This window comes from Poecile atricapillus, chromosome 1 (assembly GCF_030490865.1).
Source record: "Poecile atricapillus isolate bPoeAtr1 chromosome 1, bPoeAtr1.hap1, whole genome shotgun sequence".
In the NCBI taxonomy this organism is placed as follows: domain Eukaryota; kingdom Metazoa; phylum Chordata; class Aves; order Passeriformes; family Paridae; genus Poecile; species Poecile atricapillus.
The window spans coordinates 114,904,357-114,928,427 of NC_081249.1; the positions used below are offsets into that span (position 1 = coordinate 114,904,357).

Genomic DNA, 24,071 nt, shown 5'->3' on the forward strand with positions numbered 1-24,071 from the left:
CCCTTCCTCGTTTTAAGCAGTAACTTCTGCCATCAAATTCCCAAGAAAAATGCCAATTCTCTTTTAAACCCCACAGCAAAACCTGCAGCAGGAAACCCTGGGAGCATGAACAGGGTGATGGATTAGAGCTGCTCCCTCCTCAGAAACAAAGATGTCCTTATGAAGTGGGATTAATACCACAATATCCATTTTTTTTAACCCCTTATTTTTAAACCATCAGCATCTCACGTCTCTTCATGCAAGTTTATTCCAGGAGTTAATCCAGGGTTGTTGCTGTTTTCCAAACAGTGCCCTCCCTCCATCCTTTCCCTTTGCTAAGCAAGGAGGCCCCAGTCTTAAAGAAATTAATTAGTACAGTAATTTGCCCAGGACACAGAGGAGAAGCCGAATTTGTCCCACTCTGCAGGATTCAGCTGAATAAAAAAGACAAACAGCTGTGCTGTGGGATTTTAAAAAGCTGCTGTCAGCATTCCCAATGCAACCAGACCTGGAAATTCATTCGTCTTTCACTAAACAATGGAAAAAGGAGAAGCAATTACAGTAGACAAAACTAATTACAGCAGAGCTGAAGCACAGCTCACAGCACTTACTCTTCAATCTGCATTCAAAAAGAAAAATCCAATCCCAGAACCACTCCATCAAAAGAAGGTGAAAATCTGGGAGTGGAATAAAAGCAATTTTGAAAAAGAAGGGGCACTTCAGCATGGCACAGACTGGTTTTTGTAAAGAGAAACCTTCAGGTGATGCTGGCAGTGCCTGGCAAACAGGACACAGGGATTTGTCCAGGGGTGACGCTGGAGTGGGGGGAAGAAACGACTCCCAGTTCCTCCTCAGTGGGGGCCATTCTATGTTCACCTTACCTTGGGTAGGATGTTTTCATCTGCCAGAAGAACTGGAGCATGGTGTTAATAATGCCAAGATCTGCAGTCAGATCTCCAAGAGTTGGACTCCATGATCCTTGGGGGTCCCTTCCAACTCAGAATATCCTGGGATCTTTGTGGAGGTCAGCTTGCACACCCGTGGCTGAACAGCTTTTCCTTCCATAGTGAAGACAAAGCACTCCAGAGGTGAGGATATCCCTGTTTCCTGATCCTCACAGCCATCCCTGCCTGACCCAGAACACTAGGGATATTCACAGCTTTGGGTGAAATGATACCAGAGAATCCAAAGCCTTCTGTAAAGCCCATTGAATCCCTGGCCATGGTCCAGGCTGGCAGGGGACAGTGACAAGTTCTGTGAGAGGCAATTCCTGATCCCCAGAGCTGGATGTCCCACAGGCCTGGCTCCTGTTCCCTTTGGATGCCAGCTGTAAAATCCAGCAGACAGCAAAAGGGAATTTTAAACGAAGTGGAAGAATCACTGCTTAACGCAGAGACAGGCTGGAAAATGGATTGCAGGGAGAAAACCTGAAGTGGGAAGAGCAGGAGGAATGGGACTGGGCTGTGGATAGATGTGGCAGACATCACCTTAGGCTTCATTCCCTGGGAATGTGGGCCACGCTTGGGATTTGAAAGCCTCCACAAGCCATTTCCAACACACAAAGCTGCCACTGGCCACAGCATGTGTTTAATTCCAAAGGATTTCTGGGAACAGACACAAGGCCATGGCAGAATGTTGTTTTTCTGCATGGATCCTTAAGGAGGTAGAGTCTGAAGCCTCGCTCCTGGAACCCCATTCCTGAGTCTCCATGGCCACTGCACAGTGCTCAGCCCAACACTCTTTAGCACAGAGGTTCTCCCTGCCACAGAATCACTCAGGAAAATCCTTTCAGATCATAGAGTCCAATAATTCCTCCAGCACTGCCAGGGCCACCAGTGACCCATGTTCCCAAGTGCCACATGCACATGGCTTTAAATCCCTCCAGGGATGGGGACTCACCACTGCTCTGGGCGGCTGTGCCAATGCCTGAAAATCCTTTCAGGGAAAATTTTTTCCTCATATCCGACCTAAACCTCCCCTGGCACAATCTGAGGCCATTTCCTCCTGCCCTCTGATTCTATCCTAGGATTCTCTACATTTTCAGCCAGGAGAGGAGAAGGCTGGGGGGGAACTCTTCAATGTGCAGCGTTACTGGAAGGGAGGGTGCCAAGAGAATGGGGCCAGGCTCTTCCCAGCAGTGCCAGGATCTGAGGAGATGCACGGATACCTGTCAGACCCACTCTCCCCCTCCTCCTTTTGCTGCTCCACCAACCACAGGGATTTCCCACCTCTCCATTCCGGTATCACTGCAGAGCTTTCTTTCATTTTCTGGCTGAAATGACCTGCAATGCAGAGGCTCACTTGCTGCACTGATCCTGCTGCCAGATCTGTAATCCTCAGTCTCCCTGGGGAATGCCTGGAGTAGGAAACCACTTGGCATGGCAAGCACGTCAGCATTTTCCTGGCTGCATTTTTTTATTGTCTCTTTGCTGCATCCCTGACTTCAGTTAAGTTTTCTTCCCTTTCTTTCTCCCTCACTTTCTCCAGCCTCCCCCAAGTGCCTCAAACGGAGGTCTCAACATCCCTGAGCTCCCCCCTCTTGGAGACACCTGTCCAGGTGTGGGAGGGGACAACACATTTATTCCCATCCATCCCAAGATTTTCATGCAGGACAACAGATATGCAAATGGAAAAAAATGTGGGGAGCCAGAACTCCTCCCTTGGCAGTGGCATCCCCTCCTTCTGGGGAGGCTCCACAGGCTGACTGAGGTAGATTCCCTGCTAATCCTGCCCCTGCCATGCTGGGATTTACAAGTTATCAATTATAGGGATATTGCTGGAAAAGCCGTGCAAACTACAGAGCAGCCAGACTTCCAAGAAGCAGAAGATGCTTTATTTAGAGAAGATGGTGCAGTTCTTGTTTTCTGTCTTAATTACTATCAGCAGTGAAAGACATTTGTGCTATATGGGAAAGAGAACTCGCCCACTTGCTTTGGTTCAGTATTTCCACAGAACAAACAAAAAGAAACCCTGGCACAATTTGCAGTAAACATCACATCTTTTACCCCCTTTCTCTTTTGCCCACTCTGAGTCCTATTAACCTTTTTGAAAATCACTGAATCCCAGACTGGGTTGGCATGGAAGGGATCTAAGATCACCTCATTCCACCCCTGCCATGGCAGGGACACCTTCCACTATCCCAGGCTGCTCCAAGCCCCATCCAGCCTGGCCTTGGACACTTCCAGGGATCCAGGGGCAGCCACAGCTGCTCTGGGCACCTGTGCCAGGGCCTGCCCATCCTGGCAGGGAAGGATTTCCCCCTAAAACCCAATCCCTATCTACAATGTTCCAGTTTAAAGCCAAAATGTGGGAACCAAAGCACTCAGAGGAAACCCTGGTTTTAACAGATCCTGCTGCTTACTTCCAAGAACCCCCATTTCACCCTCTGCACTGGGAAAGTTCCCCAGATTCCTTCTCTTAACTATGCCAAGCAGGAAATAGAGCCCTGGAGCCTTTGTGGTGCCTTAGCACCTCTCTCTGCCTCTGTCTCTGTGTGCCCATCTCTCACTCGCAGGAAAGGCACTTCAGGGAGAAGAGGTTTTCATGGAAATCAGTTTATGGCAAGAATGATGGGATCACAGCACAGCTGCTGCTGGCTCTGTTTTTGGGAAGGAGAACAAGTAGAGGCATGAAGGGGGTCTTTTAAAAATGGAAGAAAGGATTTCTCTGCTGGTGGATTTGAGGATTAAAACCATTTTTAAGTCGTAGAGCTGGTGAAAAGGACCCCAAACAACAAGTGAAAAGGACAGAGCTGTCAAAGCAGCAAGGCAGGACAATAATTTTTAGAGAAGCACCATAAATCCATACAAAAAGCAGGAAAGATTGGATTTCTCAAAGGAAGAGGCTGCAGGAGCTCAGGGGAAAAAAGTGAAGGCCTGTACAACAGCTCTGAGGGAAGAGTGGAAGTGAAAAGAGATCCAACCCAAGCCCACAGCAAAATTCCACGAGGAAAAAACAGCCTCCAAAAACACAGAGCACGTGGAAATTAGGGCTCATTTGGCACCCATCACCTGTAGGAAACTGGGATTAGCCCAGCAAGGAGGTGGTCACTGGCAGGCAGCTTCCGAGTGCAGTGAGAAAATCCAACATGGAAACACAGCCCACAGAGGGAGCCCAAAGCTGGAGAGGCTGGGGATGCAGTGGGAACACTCCTGGCACAATTAGGGAAATCAAGCCTATTAAGGGACAATCACTCTGAAGGGTTGTTATCAATCACTCCCCTCGCTTTCTTTAGGCAATTATCCTAATTGCATCAAGGCTATTAAGCAATTATTTTAGTAACTGGAGCTTTGTTGCTGGCTCTTCATTTTTGGCAATGTTTTGTTCTTTGTATAAATGCCCCTTTCCAAAAGATGTTTAAAGCTGACTTTAAGGATGTCCTTTTCCCGAAGCACAAGATTCAAATTTCTGTGTAAAAGCACAAATTCCTTCTCAAGAAAATGCTCATTTTTATCCCTGGGTTCTCCCTCAACCCCCCTTACTCCCAAAATCTCCCAGGGCACCAGGGATTTAGTTCCACTTTTTTATTATTCAACTTTTTATACATAATAAATACAAACTTTTTACAGCCAATATAAAGAAAGCATTTGCAGTGATGCTTTCAGGGTGTACTGAGCTGTACACACTGCGACGGCCGATACATGCCCTGTATGAAGAAATCAAAGTTTAAAAGGAGGCATCTTTTTACAACTTTTCTTCCTTTTTCATTTTTTTTTTTTGCTTTTTTTTTCACTTTTGTTTTTTAAATAAAATTAGCAGCTCTTACAGAAAATATTTTAAAATACAACTAAAAAGACTTTTAAATAAAAATTTTCTGGATTTTTGAAAGTCCGGGTGTGAAGGACACAGAAAAACTGGCCAAAGGAATCGAACATGAACATTATGGCAAAAACTTGATTTTCTTCTGCACTGTGAAGATCTCAAAATATTTGCAAACAGTTAAATTTTTTTTTTTTTTAACTTCTCTTTTTAAACTTAAGAATAAGTTTGATAAACACATAAAAAGACCTCAAACAGATCAACAGGACAAGAGGTGCAAAAGAAGGAATAATATGGAAAAGACTTCATTGGACAGTCACTGATCCCATAACTGATCCATGAATTGTTGTCCTCAGACAGCCCCACTCTTGGTTAAAGATCCCACTGGGAAAGGAGACTGGCAAGCACTGGGTGGCTCGGAGACCCAGCCTGGGTTGGGATTTCCAAGTATGTGCAAAGTTTATGATAAAATCTTGTTAAGATGAGTTGTTGGGTTTTTGTTGTAAATGCAGCCTCAAAAAATAGCCCTTGTTAGTAAACTAAAGGCAGAAAACTTACTGGCTTTGAAAAAAAACATGAAGACACAAGAGAACATATAAACAGCTCCAAACCCAACCTCAGGATGCCTTTGATCTGAAGTTCTCATCTTCAGATGAGATGGAGAATGCTGACAATATTTTGGTCAGTACCCAAAGAAAAACGTGTTCTCGTCCAGTTTTCCCTCTCCTCCAACCATTCTACTCCACGTTCAACCTCAGAATATTCTTTGCCCTTTTCTCTCAAAAAAACCAAATCCAAGCTCCCTTTTCAGAGCTCTCTGAGGGAAATGTGAAACTCTTCCTCTCAGTTTCTCCCCTGAGAGGAATTGGGCACATCTTGGGCACGAAGGTGGTGTGAAGGCAGAACCCGGAGCTGCTCCTGGCTCCCTGGCTTTGGCTGGTTAATGGGATTGGGGTGGGAAAAGGCTACAGGACCATCCAATGCAACAACTAAATGCATGTAAATACTCTAAATGGAACTGCTAACTCTAGAACTCAGGTGGTTTGATGACAAAGATAGACTGCTAACGTTGGATAATAAAGTACACGGCAATAACTGGGATAAGAGTGACCCAAATGCTTTAAAAAAAACCCAAAAAACAAACCCAACAAAAAACCAAAATCCCCAAAATCTGCTAAGGAAAAAAAAAAATAGAAAAAGCAGCTCAATTTCCAGATCTAGATAAAATCTCACTTGCTTTTTTACTTTTCTACCCATGGGTTTCTGCTGTGGAAGATGTTGCTGCTGGTTCAGCACCTCCGTGTTAGATCCTCTATGAGTAAATGCACTGAGTAAACACAAAAATCCAAAGGCAGAATGGTCAGCTGTGAATCACTGACAAGGGCAGCACCCATGGAATGAACGCTTTTGCTTCTCCAGGAGATCATTTTCCCATCTCTTCCTTTCTGCAGGGGGATTCAAGAGGAGCCAGCCTCTCCTTTAGACTTCTTTTTCTGTTCCCTTTTTCATTCTTCTGATGAATACCTGGTCAGGCAGGTGATGCTACTGGAAGGATCCACAATCTTTAACACATTCCTATGGCAACAGTAATATACTGTACTAATGCACAGGAGCAAAGGATGCTAAGACTAAGCTGCATGAACGGGGCTCTTTCTTTTGTCTCCACATAAAAATGGAGCATCTTCAGCCAAGAAAAAAAGCCAATCTTGGCCTGTCTTGGTTTGTGCTAAGAGAGGAAGAATGATGTCGAGAAATTCAAACAAACAAACAAAAAAAACAAAAGGCACAAAATATTCATGACTGTGGGAAGGAATCCGCCAGGTCACTGCCACATAAAATCCTCCCTATCGCTCACTCTAGTCCAAGTCTTCATCATGCAAAGGTGCCTAAAAACGAGATTGACCAAAAGCTGTGTTTGGCCTTGATTGTAGCACTACTAATTAGCCAGTCCCCTCATTACACCAGAGTGATTTCCACGTCCTCGATCTTCTCCGTGGGCCGGCGGTGGTGCTGTGTCGGGGGCGGTGGAGCTGCTCGCACCTGCAACATTCAGAACCGGCCTGTGACTACCCCAAAATGGCCAAATTCTATCAGAAACCCCCCACATTTCCTGCATGGAGCTCCAGGCTCACCCCTCGAGATGATGCCCACAAACAGGTTTGTGTGTCTAGCTGGATGCAGCTCCCAAATCAGGGATGTTCCTCATGACCTGTCAAGATTCCCTCCAGGGAGCAATCCCACATCTATTCCATGGATAAGCCAGGATGTAAACCTGGGAAAAGCTCATCACATGCTGAATCTGATGGTGCTTTTCCCTGGAATTCCTGTGGAGTGGGAACTACCAGGATGTTTTGCTGCATCTGACTCACTTATACCTCATCACTGACCTCAACATACCCAAAATTTGATGTTGTTTCACACTCTGCCACATCAGTCGTTTTTGCTCCTGACAGAGATCAGCTTTAGTGCCAACGGGGTTTTTAGGACACCACTTCAGAATACACCAAACTTGGTCTGGAAAACATGAACTGTGGAGCAACCCTGCACCAAACTGCCCAATACTACTGCAATATTCAGAATATATTATCTGAATATCCAAAAATTATCTTTTTTCTGAAACCTCATTCACTGAGAAGGCCAGAAAAAGACAAATTTTATGTTTTAGTATGATTTGGTTTAGGGTCCTGAAACCCCCAAAACTTGATTTCCAAGGAAATCATAGGAGATGGATTTTGTCAAGTTCTAAGTGATTTAATTCTTCCCTTCCTTTTCTGGAAAATGTCCTTTTTCTAGGCAGTAAAGACAACACAAAATCCTCATCATTAAGAATCCAAACGCCTCAAACCAAAGGGTTTGGAAAGAAACAGAATTCCAAACGCGCAGGGAACTGCTGGAAAGCAGGAATTGTATCAACCATGAGACTGACGTCTTCTGGCATTCATTCCCCACCGCTTTTTCAGCTCTGTTTAGGGGCTGCTGCCCTTTGAACATCAATAAAAACCACAGGATTTGCTGGTCACTTACAGGCCGCAGTTTGCCGTAGGAACTTTCGGGAGGAATTCGTGGAGGTTGGGAGAATCCAGAGGACTCTGAACCAAAGCTGTTTTCTGAAGGAATAAGCAACACCCTATTACAAAGAAGCCCCCGAGTATTGCTGAATTTCTGTTGCAAAAATGCTTTTTCTTTTCCTTTTTGGCTCTCTCTGAGAAGCCTTTACCCAAAATTAATTTGCAAATTTCTCACCGTTTGTCGATGGAGATCTGGGGAAAAACTGGGATCCTCTTTTATCCGGGCTGGGATAGGGGCTGGTGGGAGGCTGGTCGTACAGAGGCAGCGGTGGCAAGGAGTTGTTGGCCTTTGGAGTCGGGGATACCTGTGCCAAAGAGAGGGAGAAGCTGCAGCAAATCCTCCTCAGCACTTTTAACACACACACACACACACACACACACACACATATCAGTCTTCCAACCCATCCCTACTCCAGCAAGTTCCCTCCGCAGGAAAAGCAGCTGGCAGGAAAGTTTGGGAAGGAAAGCCAAAGTATCCAACATGGGATTCAAATTCTTTAAAATCACAGGTTGCTGCTGAACAGAAATTTTCAGCCTCTCCCAGATAATTCAGAGAGGCTTTTGAAGGTTGTTCTAAACAAAAAGGTCACTTGGGCAAGTGGGATTCACACAGAAGTGTTGGGATCATGAGCTTTGTCCCCACCCAAATGCATTTAAATGTTCATTTTCATGGTCTTCCTCGATCAAGGAATAAAAATATTGAAAAGTTCTGTTCTGGAAAACATGGAAGTGCAGTTTCTATCACCAAACTCCACATTGGAATGTGTCTGATTTTCTAATATGATATAAGGATTACAGAACTACACTGGAAATGAGGACGTTTTTGTAAAAATTACTGTAATCCAAAACTTGGCAGTATCCCACCCCTCAAAACTGAGAGGATACAGAATGGATTTAAGTATGAAAACACTATATTAGGGCTGAAAGAGCCTGTAATTCTCTTTTTGCCAGGTTGTGCCTGACATCTCAGTCTCTCATAAATTAATGACAGGAAGTAAACTGTGAATTTTCTCCTTTGATTCCTTTCTATCCAAATATCTGCCTTTATTCACAAATTTGCAAAAATACATCAGTTCATAGTTATTAGGCTGGGTAAGAAATCAAAATGCAAGCACTGAGGGCTTGGGTTGGTTTTTTTTTCCTAAAATTGGTCCTGATTTTTTTTTTTTTTTCTTAAGCTGGTTTTGATTTTTTTTCCCCCTGAAGAAGTGACAGATCTTTGCAAACTGCCCAAACAATAAACCAGGCCAACCTCTGTTTCCATACCTGGATATCCCCAATCCATTGAGTCTCTCCGTTCTCTGAGGCCGTGAGCTCTTCAACCAACACCGAGGGGAAGACCCCGATGCGGCCGTTGAATTCTCCTTCCCAAAAGCCATCATCATCCTGGTTTTCCTTGTTCAGGATGCGGATGATGGCTCCCTCTGGGAAGGACAGCTCGTCATCTGTCTGCCCCTCGTAATCATAAAGTGCTTTTACAAAACAGACTGCAAAATGGAAAAAGAAAAACCCAATGAGCTAAGGAAAAAAATTAAGACTACACAAAGTTTGATAGCTGGAGCTGGTGATTTTGAAGTCCGTTCAAAGATTTTATTGTTGCTGAGCCAGATTATTCTGGTTTTCCTTAATTTTAATCTCAGCTGTACGAGCTAAAGAGGTGAATTATGCAGATTTAGTATGAGAGAGATAATTACTGAGATAATTACTGGCAATGGATGTGTTCAGATACGGGTCAGTCTCTCCCTGCACCTCTCTGAAAGGAGGTTGTGGCCAGGTGGGGCCTTTTCTCCCAGGAAACCTGAGATAAGACAAGAAGAAATGGCCCCACATTGCACTAGGGGAGGTTCAGGTTGGACATCAGGGAAAACTTCTTCCCTGGAAAAGTGATTAAACATTGGAACAGGCCGGGAAGTGGTGGAGTTCCCATGCCTGGAAGTGTTAAAAAATGAGCAGACTTTGCGATACGGTGGGATTTGATCAAAGGTTGGATTTCTTGGAGGTCTTTTCCAACCTTCATGATTCTGTGCCTCCATGAAATCTGGGAAAATCTCCCAGACTCGATGCCCAGAGTGTTTCCAAGAGCCAGCTCGATATCCTATGTATTTTTTAACTGGGATTTACCATTGGAGTCTCCGTTGAGGCTGCCTGGCACCAGGTCAGCCTCCGTGGAGTTGTTGGAGGTGTGGGACCGTGTGTCCAGCGCAGCCAGGGACTGGAGCATGCTCAGGAGGCTGCTGGAGGTTGGGAATTGCAGGTACTTCTCCGGCACATATCCCACCTGTCCCGCCTTGTTCCGTGCCTGTGAACCAACAACAGGAGCCATTCTCTGCTTGTGGACACTGCTCTGGAAAGAACCCCAGCATTTCCTCCCATCCCAACTTCTAAAAAGCTCAGAAAATGATACCTTCACCCAGTCTTCCATATCGCCATCCTCAATGACCTCCAACACCTCGTGTTCCTCTATGGTCAGCTCATCTGGCTGAGAAGCCTGGAATGGAGGACAGGAAGGATGCAAAAGGAAAGGCTTTAAGGGCAAGGCACAGGCAGTGGAGAGAACACTCCCACCTAGACTTTTATTAGAAGTGATGTTTTTTTCAAAAATGAAAGCTTTAACGTAATTTAAAACATCCCAACAAAGGTTCTGCCACTCACAAAAGCCCCTCTCCCTCAGAAGAGACAGATGGAACCTCCCTGAATCTCCCCCTAAACACACATCAAGCTCCCAAAGGTACATTAATTATCTGTATAATTCATTTTTCTAAAAAATTTTAAAAAGTCACTAACCTTATAGGAATAAACAACTTTGCAGGTGAGAGGGTAGTTTCTGAGAGTACCAGAAGGACTAGAACTGCTATCATCAAAAACATCCATGCTGTCTTCAAACTCTTCACCTTCTTCCTTTTCTGCATCAGCATTGACCTGGTAAAACAAATTCCAGTTGGCATTAGAGCAGCTGCTAAAAATTGGTGAAGAAATAACCATAAAAATGAGCTGGTTACTATTTTTCAGTGTTTGTTTTTTATGACTTTTTGTTAAAGTAACTCAGCTGGATTTCTTTGTTCAAGCACAAGGACATTAAAAAGTACTGCAGAGGATTTTGGAAGCTCCAACTCAACTGCTGGACAGTTATGAAATCCATTTTTCACATAATCTGTGACTAAAGTACTTTGGAGATGCCATTTCAATGGCACAGAAAAACAGTTTAATGGATAAAAGAGAATTTATGCTACTGAAAGAATAATGTACCTGTGACCACGAGTTATAAAATAAATCTGCAATGGAAATATTTAAAGTTTAAAAAAATAAAGCCCCAAATCAACCTTCTAGCTGGTGTATTCTGCACAGGAGATTTGCTGCAGTTTATTAGGAAAATTCTTAGAGACAGGAAGATTTGTAAAAACTTGCTATAAAAGTTTAAATAAAACTTGAAGTCAATGCACTGGAAAAATACAAGTTTGGGTAAGACTGCCATGAGCTGTGCTTTGGCCTTGTGCCTGGGTTATGTTTTGAATAAATACTTTATCTCATGTGAAAAATGATGAATTATTCTGTGAAAACAGTTCTGTGAATCAAAGGCAACACTGTTATGTAGAGCCATCTTCCCTGTGTTTATTCCTATTAATTTGGGAGTCAGTTTGGTGCTCCCTGTGAGAAGTGAGAGACTGATAAAACAAAAAAAAGCTGACCCTACAAATTCCCTGTGCAGTTTCCCTAAACCAGGTCTCTGACAGCTTTGTTCTTCTAGGCCTGGACTAGAAGAGCACAAAGCTTCATCGTGTTCTGACTTAGTTTTTATGCTACTATTTCCAAACCAAATCCTTGCAGTTCTGGTGATTTTTTTTCCTCCTCACTAACTCTAATTCAAGAGCAGTTTTGCCTTCATCTCTGCTTTGGTGTGCTGATGTTGGGACAACCAAAACATTGCCCTGCAGCTGGGTAAAGCTTTGGGAGATCAGCAACCAACTAGAGATTGTGGCAAATTTGAGGTTTCCCCTCCTGTTTCTCTGCCTTTTGCTGTGCATGGTCCCAGGGCTGACATCCAGCTGGGACATCATGGAAATCAGCAAATCATGTCTAGAAGGTTTGGGCAACATCTGCTCCTGGTTTTCTAACATGAGGAGGAAAAACACGCCTTCATTTCCAGCGCGTGGGTTGCTCTGAGCTCTGCTGGAATCATTTGGGAAGCAGGCATGGAGAGGGAAAACAGGAAACTGAGAGGTTGCTAAAGCTCATCCTTCTGCAGAGTCTGGGATGGAAGATGGTATCAGCAAGGAATAAATGTATGGGTCAGAAGGACACTGAAGGTGTGGGACACGCAGCAAACACAGCAAGAAATGCAGGGGAGGTGATCAGAGAAACATTATATACATGAAAAAACGATGGAAATATAACTAATTAACTAAATAACTTGTTTTATTGCACATATAACACAGATGGGTCCTGTCCCTGTTCCCTGCAGAGTCCAACCTCCTTGGCTGTCCCCTCCTGGCAGGGAGTTGTGCAGAGCCAGAAGGGCCCCTTGAGCCTCCTCTTCTCCAGGCTGAGCCCCTTTCCCAGCTCCCTCAGCCCCTCCTGAGGCTTCAGCCCCTTCCCCAGCTGTTAAACATTGCCCACTCCTCCAGGCTGGAGTGAAAGTGCTGCTTGTTACAAACTGCAGTAATTCCTCTAAATTTTGGCATCATTTTGGTCCCAGCTCTAAGAATTCCATCTCTGGGCTGTCCCTATCTGACTTGCCAAGGTCAACAGAGCCTTTTTTAAATACAGGAGCCTACGTAAGTGTAAAAGGGGAAAATGAGACTCAGAGCTGAACCTCCCAGGCTGTGGCATCGCCTGGAACCAGCACGGGGAGCTCAGCTCCAGGGCCAACTATGCCATGTCTGGGGACACTGGGAATGAGGGACTGGGAGCTGCCCAACAGGCACAGAGGGAAGTTAAAGGAGGTGGAGTACAAAAAGAAATGGAATAAAAGCGCTGTTTCACAGCTATGCAACAAATCCTCATCTATCGTGACCAGATAGGCTCTGAAGTGAAACTCAGCACAGGAATTCCTCTGGGATTTCAGAGGGCTGACACTTGGATCTGCACACTCAAAGATCTCAAGGTAACATTATAAACTATTAATGAAACTTCAAAGAAACACAGGCCTTGGACACTTCCAGGGATCCAGGGGCAGCCACAGCTTCCCCTGTGCCAGGCCTCACCACTCTCACAGGGAACAATTCCTTCCCAATATCCCATCCATCCCTGGAAGCCATTCCCTGTGCCCTGTCCCTCCAGGCCTTGTCCCCAGCCCCTCTCCTGCTCTCCTGGAGCCCCTTCAGGCCCTGCAAGGGGCTCTGAGCTCTCCCTGGAGCCTTCTCCTCTCCAGGTGAGCACCCCCAGCTCTCCCAGCCTGGCTGCAGAGCAGAGGGGCTGCAGCCCTGGACTCTCTGTATCCCATGCTAGGTCAGGAGCAGCCCCTGCAGATATCCCACAGCCCTGGGGAGAGGTTTCCCCTCAGAACCCGTACCAGGTGTGCTGAGCCGTTGTTGGTGACCGAGGGCAGGTTGGCCCAGCGCTCGTTCTCCAGCTCTTCCATCACCTGGTTCATGGCGCTCTTCAGCCACGTGTCCACGGACACCCCGATCTGCTTCAGCAGCTCCAGCCGCGCCTCTGCCTTCAGCTTGATGATCTGGGGACACAAACACACACAGCTCTGAGCCCCTCAGGATCCCTCCTTGCCCCTTCTGGCTCCCAAAGCTGCTCCCTGTGGAAATGAGTCCCGCCCCTCATTTCCTTGCCTGCAGCAATGGTTCACACAGGAATGGTTCCCTGGAGGCCCAGCCAGTCTCACCAGTTGTTGTTTTTTCAAATAACACCTGAGTTTATGCTCGCTCCCAATGCACACCCTTAAGTACTTCAGTGTAGCTTTAAACTCCAACAACCCAGTGCTTCCCAAAATGTTTAAAATTAGGAATATCCACAGTGCAGACCCTTCCAGGTGGTGACTAAGCTGGATGCGAAACACAAATCAACCTGACAGGATACACACACACACACACACACACCAGCCCACCAACTCCCAAGCGAGGCTGTTTTCCACCAGCATGTGCCAGAGATCACAGGAAACTCATTTGTTATGGAAGCACAACATGCTAATAACCCCCAAATTAAGTAAGTATTATTGCACTCCAACAAACAGTTTCAGGATTTTTGTCTTCAGAACAGCATGAAAATGGAGGTTTTCTGACAGCTGGGTTCACTTCAGCATCTTGGCACACTGGCTGGCCGATGGAGCCAAGGATTTAACAAATTCATGGCAAAGCACCACCCTGATCCAAATTAATTCACAGTCTAAACAGGAGGGTGGGAAGAGCAGCGTGAAGAAAATCAGCACTTCAGCAAGAGCAGATCTGCATCAAGAAGTGGAGGGCAAACCCAGGGATAAAATTAAGGATATTTTTGTCCAGACCAGCTCTCTCAACACCCCCCTGCTGCCCTTGCTCATCAGAGGAACAAAAATCAAGTGATTTCCCAAAACTCTTTCAGTGAGTCACTGATGGAGGCAACAAAGGAAACCCTCTGAACCACACCGGAATTCTTCCTCCATTCCTTTTCACAGCATTGGTCATTTTTAGCAAGTAGCAAAGTTTCATTTCCATTCTCTCCCTTCCAGCCCTTCCCACGGGGATCTGAAGCACCTCACTGCAGCATCCCTGACACACCAAGCACTCAGCAGCACTGGGAATCCAAGCAAAACCAGCAAAAACAGGTGAGTTCAGGCAAAAACTGGAGGGAAATTCCCTTTCCAGTAGTGGGTGAAGCACAGCAGACTATGAAGAATATGTGTGCAGTGAATTCAAATGCCAACAAGTGCCGGGTAGAAATTTATCTCTTACACAAATCCTTACTCTGTACAAAATTCTGTGTTGAGCTGAAGTGATACAGGTATTTTTCTCATTTTTGACATGCTGCTGCACTTACAGAATCAGAGAATCCTTTCTACTAAGAAATCAGAGACAAAATGACTGTTAACTTTATTAAGCTGAACCCCCTAAAGATGCTTCCATTTTCACTTAATTTGTGAAGGTGACTTTAAACCTGTCTCCACCAAACCACTTTTGAGAGACATTATTTTGAATTCTGTGTAGAAGAAGTGTGATTTTTAAACAGTAGGTCAGTTGTAAGAAGGAAATATATGATGTCAGATTTATCTTCACAGGGCTACAGCTGCATTCACATGCTCTCCCCCAGTCAGGGATGGAGAAAGGAGGATGGGACAACTTTGAGAGGTGTTTCCCACGGGAAAAGCCAAAGCCACTGAGCCAAGGGAAGTTTCCACTTCTTCATGCAAGGGGTCTCCAGGTGAATGATTAACAGTAAATAGTGTTCAGAGAGCTGAGAAAAAGAGGAAACATTAAATACATTAATGTGCATCCCTTCTCTACAAGATTTTGAATAAACCCACTCCAACCTTGGAGCTGCACAGGGCAGGGAGAACAACCTTGTCAAAGGCAACTTAATTCACAGAATCCCAGAATGTTTTGGGTTGGAAGGACATTAAAATCACCCAGTGGCACCCCCTGCCATGGGCAGGGACACCTTCCACTATCCCAGGGTGCTCCAAGCCCTGTCCAGCCTGCCCTTGAATATGTAAATATATATGAATGTATGTATTTACTTGTGAAGTAGCTTCCCCTAACTCGTCTTTACATCCCGACACCCATTTATGAGCACTTTCCCTGTGCCTCCACCGAGGAATTGCTCAGCCCAGTTGTTTTGCTGTTTACCTTGTTATGCAATTTCCAATTAGGCTGAGTTATGCTACAGCAATAAACATTGGTCCAGGCTGCTACAAACATCTGCATTTGCTGTTAGTCCTCGCTCTGCTGTAGTTTGTACAAATTGTGAGCTAAAATAAACAAGCTGCTCCAAAATCCTTGAGTGTACTTGACAAGAGGTTTTAATTCAATGTACCCAGCAAATCCAATGGAGCTCCCCTCCCTGTTTACACCCAGAAGCCTTAACAGTCAACAAATGTTTGTTCCAAACCACAAATGCTTTGAGTTTAATTCCACTGCAGACAAGCCATGAAAGTACCAGGAGCATTAGGTCAGGCCTGCACTTGAAAGTTATTTACGAGCTGAAATTACTTTTTTTACCTAAATAATTATGTTGGTAGACCAGAGTTAACAGCTTCCTACCTGTAGGAAAAATACAAATAAAATACCACTCAGGAGCAGAACTTTATTCTGCATCTCACACAGGGACAGCTACACATTTAGACATGGTTTAGTGGTGGCCTTGGCAGTGCTGGGTTGGACTCGGTGATCTCGGAGTGCCCTTCCAACCTCAATGACTCTGTGATTCTATAAAGATACAAACATTTCATTCAAATATCACTCCCTCTGAATTAGCTGGGGTTTGATTCTTTCATTATGCCAGAATAAAATGTTAAGTAAGAAGGAACCAGGGCAAGAGTGGTGATTTCATCAGCATTTCACCACACTGTGCCACAAGCTTTTCTGAAAGTCTTGTTCCCTTGAAAGATCATCACATTAAAAACTAAACAAGGCTTTAACCACTGGTGTCCCCAGCCCCCCACTGGATGGTCCCCAGGGACACTCCTGCTGTGCCCCCCAACTGAGTGACCTCCACTGGCAGACTCCAAACTATCTTAAACCAAGTGACCCCTGGCATTCCCAGCAACCCTGAGCATCTCCAGGAAGGCAGCTGAGCTTCCAAAGCCCAGGAATGCTGGAATCCAGCACTGGCTCTGAAATCTGGGCGCTACCCAAATTTCATTGTTAGGAAGTCTCACTGCAGGACAAACATTTTCCTGTGTAGCAGTGAAATTGCTGTTTACAGTCACCAATTACTGGTTAATAGCTCAGGACTGGGGTGTTTTTACACTGATTAAAAAACCATCAGCCACCCACAAAATCTACAAACTCTGCTGGGGGGTCCCTGCTTCTGTGAGCCACTCTTTCTGCTGGGAGGATCTGAGAAGATGAAAGGAAAAACCACCCAAGTTTTAGAAAATATAAACACTGTTATCTATTCCTCACATACCTAACGTTGCTCCACATGGGAGATGCAATAGTTTTGTTTATTTACTGTTCCAGTCTTAATTAAGCAATGGTTTTAGACCCACAGCTTACTCAAGATGAAGATACACAACTGCTCTGCAAGGCGTGGAAATGAAACCCAGCAGAACACTACAGAGCTGTTCCCCATCCCCAGGAGAGAAAAGGGCTGGAAAGAAACCCAGAGCTCCTTCACATCCCACAAACACCTCGGATCCAAGTCCATTTATAAAGGTGTTCAGGTAAAAAGCCACACAGAAATGGAGCAAATGTTGCCCTTTCAAATATTCTGGCTTAGGTTTTTGTTAAAACCAGTTTCAAATGGATCTTCCTGAAAGCAGAGTTGCTTTACCTGTCATGGCTTTTCAAGGTGCAGAACAAATTCTGGGCCTTGCCCAGATTTTTTTTCTCTTGAAGAATTCAGAATTATTTCTTTTACACAGAAGTTGTACTTAGGAGCTTGGTTAGATACTAAAATCAGATTACATTAGGATTATGAGGAGACCCAAACCATCTTCTGTGAGAAATGTTTTATTCCACTGCAATACTTTTTCAGTGGCAGGAAAAAAAACGTTGAATCACAGAATCCTGGAATCATTTAGGGTGGAAAATCCCTCTAAGATCGTGGAGTCTAACAATTCCCCCAGCACTGCCAAGGCCACCACTGACCATGAACCCAAGAGGTTGGACACTCTCATTTGGCAAATTCTTTTAGTCAGGAAGAAATCAGTGTGGAAAGATTCTGGCAAAACATTCTGGGAAGACATTATTTCTCTCCCCATTTGGAAACACTTTTTGTTGAAATTCTTGGGTTTTTTAATTGAAAAATACATTAAAATGAATGATATTATAATGAAATAATTCTCTTCAGGAAAAGTTAAAATTTGGGCCACTGGAATTATGATACAGTGATAGGCAGACATGACTATATATCAATTTGATTTATAATTAAGCCTTGGAATGCCCTAAACTTCTCAAAACCCTAAGTGAGTCTTATTCCATATAGTTCAGTTTTAAATCACAGCCCACTGTGGTAAGTAGGTGTGGATGAGGAAATAAACCAAATAATTCAACTTGCACTGCCTTGCTGGGTTTTGGGGTGGAAAACCCAAAGCTGTGGCAAAACCAACCCAACCAAAAAGATAAATCCTGTCCAACACAACTCACTTAAAATCTGGCTCCTTTTTCTGCACCAGGTGGGGAATTAGCTCATAAATTACATTTTCCACCACAACACTGAGTGAGTTTCTTTTCTAAGTGGGAGGCTGGGAGGGAGGTTTGTACAGCTATTCCAGGAGTTAATTTATATGCTAAATAATCTGCATGGACTGAAATCCAACGAGGCTGTTGGGGTGAAGCAAATGGGAAATGAGACACTGGCATACATAACACCTCTCCCAAGTGAATTCCAAGGTTAAGGAAACAGAGGGGAAGCTATTCCTGGGGAAGAATCCACCTGCACAGCTCCAGCCCAAACAGCAGATGGGTTTTTCCCAAGCTCAGGCACACAAAACATTTAAGATCCTGAAGTATTGAATTTGTAGGGTTTAAGAAGTGGCTCTCAAGCTGGTGGGAACTGGGCTTGAATGGAAATCACCTGGATCCTGTAAGGAAGTGTCTGTAAAATATATGTATGCAAACATTTATTATCACGCTTCTCTGTGGTCCTGGGGTGAACACTGGGTCTTCAGAGAGTGAAAAATGTTATGGACATGTCATAACCAAAACATTCAGTAAGAGTTAGGCAGAGGCTGGATTAGAAACAGCCCAAAGCCCATCACCTTCCACTGTCCCAGGCTGCTCCAAGCCCCAGTGTCCAGCCTGGCCTTGGACACAGCCACAGCTGCTCTGGGCACCCTGTGCCAGGGCCTGCCCACCCTCCCAGCCAGGAATTCCTTCCCAATATCCCATTCATCCCTGCCCTCTGGCAGTGGGAAGCCATTCCCCTTGTCCTGGCACTACCCACTGTGTAAAAATTCATTCTTCCCCTCACTAAACTGCTTTTCACAAGGGGACTTCGAAATTCCTGCTGTGTGGATGTTGCCGGGACTTTTCCAGGCCAGTCCCCAATCTGCTGACCTGGAAAGAACAACAACTCCTCCACATCTCCTGCAGGGAAGGCACCTGGCTCCCTGCACAGCTCTCCCAGCCTTTGCTTCCTGAGCTCAGCCAGAGATGGCAGTGAGTGGCATTTCACAAATTCACTTTTTCTTTTGGATTAGGAGCCTTATTCCCTGCAAGTCCTCCAGGCCAGGTTGGACAGGGTTTGGAGCAACCTGGCATAGTGGAAGGTGTCCCTGCCCACGGCAGGGGTTGGTACTAAATGATTCTTTAGGTCCCTTCTGACCCAAACCATCCTGTGATTCTGTGACTCCATTCCATTTATTTTCCTGAAGCATATGGAACCTGCTTTGTTCCCACTGTGACACAGCACAGCAATGAATATCTGTGCCAAATACAAGGAGAGGGATGAATCAGCCCCCCATGTACAATTAAAAATGGCCCTACACCTCTGAGCTGATGAAACCGAGTAAACAGCACCGCAATGAAGCCTTAACCAGATCTAATCTGCTACAAACACTCTTTGGAGAGCTTTAGATATCCTGATGAGGAGACAACAGCATCCCCCTGTAATTAAGTGGGAACAGGATTAATTGCTGTGGAGGCCCAAAGACCTGAGAGCAAATGGAAAACCTCCCACCATCCTGGAGAGGAATCATGTCAGCCCTGGGACAACTGAACTGCCTGGGGAGACCCACGCTGGAGTCTTTGGTCTGAGAGGGGAAAAATGAGATCAGAGGAGGAAATGTCCTGAGCTGGCACTGCTGAGGCACCTCCAGTCCTGGGGGCAGTTTCAGGATCCTCAAGACAAGAAGGACATGGAGGGGCTGGAGCGTGTCCAGGGCAGGGAACAGAGCTGGGAAGGGGCTGGAGCCCCAGGAGAGGCTGAGGGAGCTGGGAAAGGGGCTCAGCCTGGAGAAAAGGAGGCTCAGGGGGACCTTCTGGCTCTGCACAACTCCCTGACAGGAGGGGACAGGCGGGGGGTCGGGCTCTGCTCCCAGTAAATTTCTGTCTCCAGTCATTGAAAGATAAAGGGATTCAGGCAGTGGGAAAATGGAAAGCTCAATTCCTTCCTTCCTGCTGCTACAGAAATCAAAGCTGAAAACACAGAAGTTCAATTACCTGAATTGGGTGAGTGAGTACAGAGGAGCTCCCAGAATGGTTTATTTTCACAGATTATCAATTTTCAATATCAATTTTCTTTTTTTTTTTTGACTGATCTCCTTTACAGCTGATGCCTGAATTTTGCCACTTTCAACTTGAAAGAGCACCTTCTGCTCTCAGGGCTTGTCTTTATCAAAGTGGTTCAATGCTGCTGGGACAAGAATGGAATCCCTCTGGATCGAAACTCCACAGTGTGTCATTAACTACAGTCAATTTTACTTCTTTGCCAGTGCCAGAGGTATTATCGCGCAAAATCTAACATTATTTTAACATTTCCTTTTAAAAAAAGCAATAAAAAAGAAAACAAAAACAAACTATCAAACAAAAAAACAAAAAAATCCCACCAACAAACCATTTCTCTAACAAATCCCAAATTTTCCAATTTTAACACAAAAATGTGTGTTCTGGTTATCAGTTACAGTCACATCTGCCAACGTATCACCTGCACAGCAGCACTCTGCTGGAATTCCTAATTTTCCCCCAATTCTAATCAAGGAGTTTGCTCCCTGAAAACATCACAAGGAGAAATAGCTGCTATCCCAGGGAGAAAATGATCAGAAATAACCCACTGAGCTGTGGATGTGCCAATCTGAACCTTTATATTCATCTTGTAGAAGACAAAAAAAATCGTGATACTCCAATATTTCCTGATTCTGAGTGCATTTTTAATCAATTCCTTTGCTGTATTTTCAAATTACACCTGTTTCCACATCCCTGTACTTGTTAAATTCAGTTATCCATACGGAACAGCTCCTTAGCTCCTCCCAGGGCATAGATTTCCCTGGATTCAGGGTCTCCAAGGAAGAGGGCAGTGAGATGAGCACTTCTATGCTCAATACACCCTGGAAAAAATACCTTTACCAATAAAAATCCTCTCTAAAAAGACCTGACTCAGCTCATCCTGCTTTTTAAGGTACTGGAGCAATCTGTCAGGGATATAAAATTCCCCAAGGAGAAACAGGCAAGTGGAAGATGACCAAACCAGAAAATCTGATCCCAATGTGATTGTGAAATTATCTGCCCCTTCATGAATGACAAGGACAGAAGAGAGAAAGTGGATTTGCAAAGGAGAAGGAGAATGAGTGAAACAGGAGAAAAAAATGGGATAAAACAGACAAAAACTGCCATAAAAAGAGAAAAATAAAATAAAAAACAATTATCTGCGTCATCCTCACACCCCTTTGGATGTGATACCAGAACAACTCCACAGCCTCCTATTCACAGCCTAAAGAACTTTCTGCACAGACACAGCTCCCCAGCCCCACCCTCAGTAATTGAAACTCGATCAGTTGCACTCAAATATGCAGGAATGTTTGGTTTTCACACACTGGAAGGAATTATAATTGCATTCCCAAAGAAAAGGTTTTAGCCCAAAGCTTAGGTTGCTGTTCTCCAGGATTTTATGTGTGCAAAAATCTCTTGTCTAATTTGTGGTCTTGACCTCAGTCTTAGAGGAGTGGGGACCAACAGAGCTAAAAGAAAAAGCCATCCCCTAGTGGAAATAAAATCTCCCTAAATTCACTTATTGGTTTAGCAAAAAAAAAAAATTAATAAACAATGTTACACTATAAACAGCTTTGGCAGCAATACAGAAAATGTCCCACAAAGTGGTTTCCACACCATTCCAAAAACTCGGGGATAGCTTCAAGTCTTTAAAATACACAGCAGAAGAGAAGTAAGTGGACAAAAATCCCCCAACCACTGAGTTTCATCTTCAACTACCTGGCCCTGGCATCATATTCCCTTGTAAAAGAGGGCACATGTTAAATGTTAGAAAGATAAGGGATGGTTTAACTCCAACATACTGGAAAAACAGGAAAATACACTATTTGTCTGTTATTAGCTAAAACACATGTCCTGGAGAAAATAATATGTAAAACTTCTACTTCTTGGCACTTTCCCTCTCTCCTAAGTCACTTAAGTTCCAGACTGATTTAATTTGCACCTTTTATAATCTTTTGCTGCAGGAACTTTCTCTTTGGCAACTTCTTATCCTGATTTTATTTCTTGCTGCTGCTGCTGCTTTTATCTTTGATCCTTGCAGATTTAATCATTAGCTATGTATGTATATATGCAAGTGTTTTGGAGTATGGTCTGTTGGAAATAATTTACTCAAAACATATTTTTAAACCACTTTCTGTAAGAGTTAGTTTTTAAAAAAACATATCCTGCCTTTCCTTTAAAAAGGGAGCCTGACAGTTCTCCTACCAGGAGGAGGAATAATTTTGCTCTGTATTTTCTAACCCCTTCACCTGTAAATCACATTTCTAATTACATCAGGTACTCTGAGGTATGAGAAGCATTTCACTGAAACAATTAGGTTTCTTCTACAGTTTTAATTAAGCAACCCACTCATCCAAAACCCAACAGATCAGATCCTGCTGCCTGCAATGGGATTTTTCAGTCAGTGGCCATGAAAACAGTTCACTTTTACCAACCCAACACTGGCAGCCAAATAAGAAGTCAATTTTTTCATGAGTCTTAACCCACAACAGGTCTCAAAAAACTCTGTAACCCTTTTAAAAGCACCTCCCAGTAAAATTAGAGATACAAGGATTATTTCCAATGTTTCCCACAGTCAGATTTAGTTTGTGTATCAAAACCCACTACAATAGCACGTGGCAGTTGCTTCTAGAACCTCAAAATATGAAGACAAGGATAAAACCACCATTTTCTGGTACTAATTCCTCCAAGCAGAAGTAAATAGTAAAAACAATGAGACTGTTTTTCAATCTGATAAAGCCCCTAAATACAAAGATTCTTGACCTTTGACAGTGGAAAAGGCAGCAGGTGGCCTCACTCTTCCTCAGGAGCTGTTTGTAATATCACTCTTCTGATAAAGAGTTTCATGAAGTTCATTCAGTAATTTGACAAATACCAAATGAAGGGGAAAAAAAAATCTTAAAGTTCCCAGGGTTTGGATGCTAAAAATACACATTTCCACCAACCAAATGAAACAGCTGTAGGATCTACCTGTGGGAAGCAATTAAAAATGCCAAAAGAATTTCCTCCTTACCTCAGCCTTGCGGATGCTCTCCCGAGCTTCATCTATTTTCTGCTCCAGTTCTGCTCGGGTTTGCTCCGACATCACGGGCCCGTGGCATTCCAGCTCTTCCAGGGTCTGCCAGGAACAAGGAAACACACCACAGGTGCAGTAAATGCCAAAGACAAGTAATTGTGACAATCAGGGCAGTTACTGTTTGGGTGCTAGTGTTGACCAACAAAGGTCCATCCCAGGAAATAAAAGGTGATGGCTCTAACGCTGCCCTCTGGCAGTGGGAGCCATTCCCTGTGTGCTGTCCCTGCATCCCTTGTCCCAAGTCCCTCTCCAGCTGTCTTGGAGCCCCTTTAGGCACTGGAAGGGGTTCTGAGCTCTCTCTGGAGCCTTCCCAGACATGTCAGCGCATTCTGGATATTGTTTTTCTCCAGCTGATGTTGTGCTCAGGGGTTGGAATTGTATGGATGACCGGGAAACTGGGCAGGGTGTGGTGAAAGCACAGCAGACTCCTTCATGGCTGGGTTTTTTGGGGGTAGAGCAAGTAGCTTTTTGTCTTTAAGTGTCCCTCCTATAAAGACACATTCAACACATTCCAGATGCCCAAACACAGCCCTTGGCTCCTCAGAGCTGGGCCACAGACGTAGAAACAAATTTACCAATTCACATCTAATTTTACGTCTTCACATAGATTGAACGGCAAATTCCTCACGGACTTCCCTGGTGTGGAACAGACTTTTTTGGCACCCATGTGAACACAGGCCCTAGGTAATTAATTCCCTGGTGCTTGCAGCAGCTTCTGATCCCGTGGATGTGCTTTTTCCCAGACCTACCCGCTGGCTGTGGACGATGTTCTTGTGCTCGCGGGCCACCCGCGTCGCCCATTTCCGCGCCTCCTTGTTCAGGCTGTGCTCCTCGGTCGTCCCGGTCTCCGATTCCAGCTGTCGGCTCTGGAACAGCGAACAGCAGGAGTTATGATGG

The 24,071-nt window shown here is 44.6% G+C and overlaps 1 protein-coding gene across 4 annotated transcripts in view; it reads right to left on the minus strand.

Annotated features, from left to right (window-relative positions):
* Window positions 1–4,659: 4,659 nt before the first annotated feature.
* The window catches only part of FCHSD2 (FCH and double SH3 domains 2), a 119,837-nt gene continuing 100,425 nt past the window's right edge, over window positions 4,660–24,071 (minus strand). For all 4 annotated transcript variants that reach the window (XM_058856258.1, XM_058856265.1, XM_058856241.1 and 1 more), the window contains 10 exons: window positions 23,924–24,040; window positions 23,112–23,216; window positions 13,315–13,476; window positions 10,590–10,724; window positions 10,210–10,293; window positions 9,927–10,104; window positions 9,072–9,292; window positions 7,981–8,110; window positions 7,762–7,844; window positions 4,660–6,777 (listed from right to left, as the gene is read on the minus strand). In XM_058856258.1, the coding sequence (XP_058712241.1) occupies window positions 6,694–6,777; window positions 7,762–7,844; window positions 7,981–8,110; window positions 9,072–9,292; window positions 9,927–10,104; window positions 10,210–10,293; window positions 10,590–10,724; window positions 13,315–13,476; window positions 23,112–23,216; window positions 23,924–24,040 (1,299 nt within the window). In that variant the 3' untranslated portion in view covers window positions 4,660–6,693. The remainder of the gene's footprint in view (window positions 6,778–7,761; window positions 7,845–7,980; window positions 8,111–9,071; window positions 9,293–9,926; window positions 10,105–10,209; window positions 10,294–10,589; window positions 10,725–13,314; window positions 13,477–23,111; window positions 23,217–23,923; window positions 24,041–24,071) is intronic.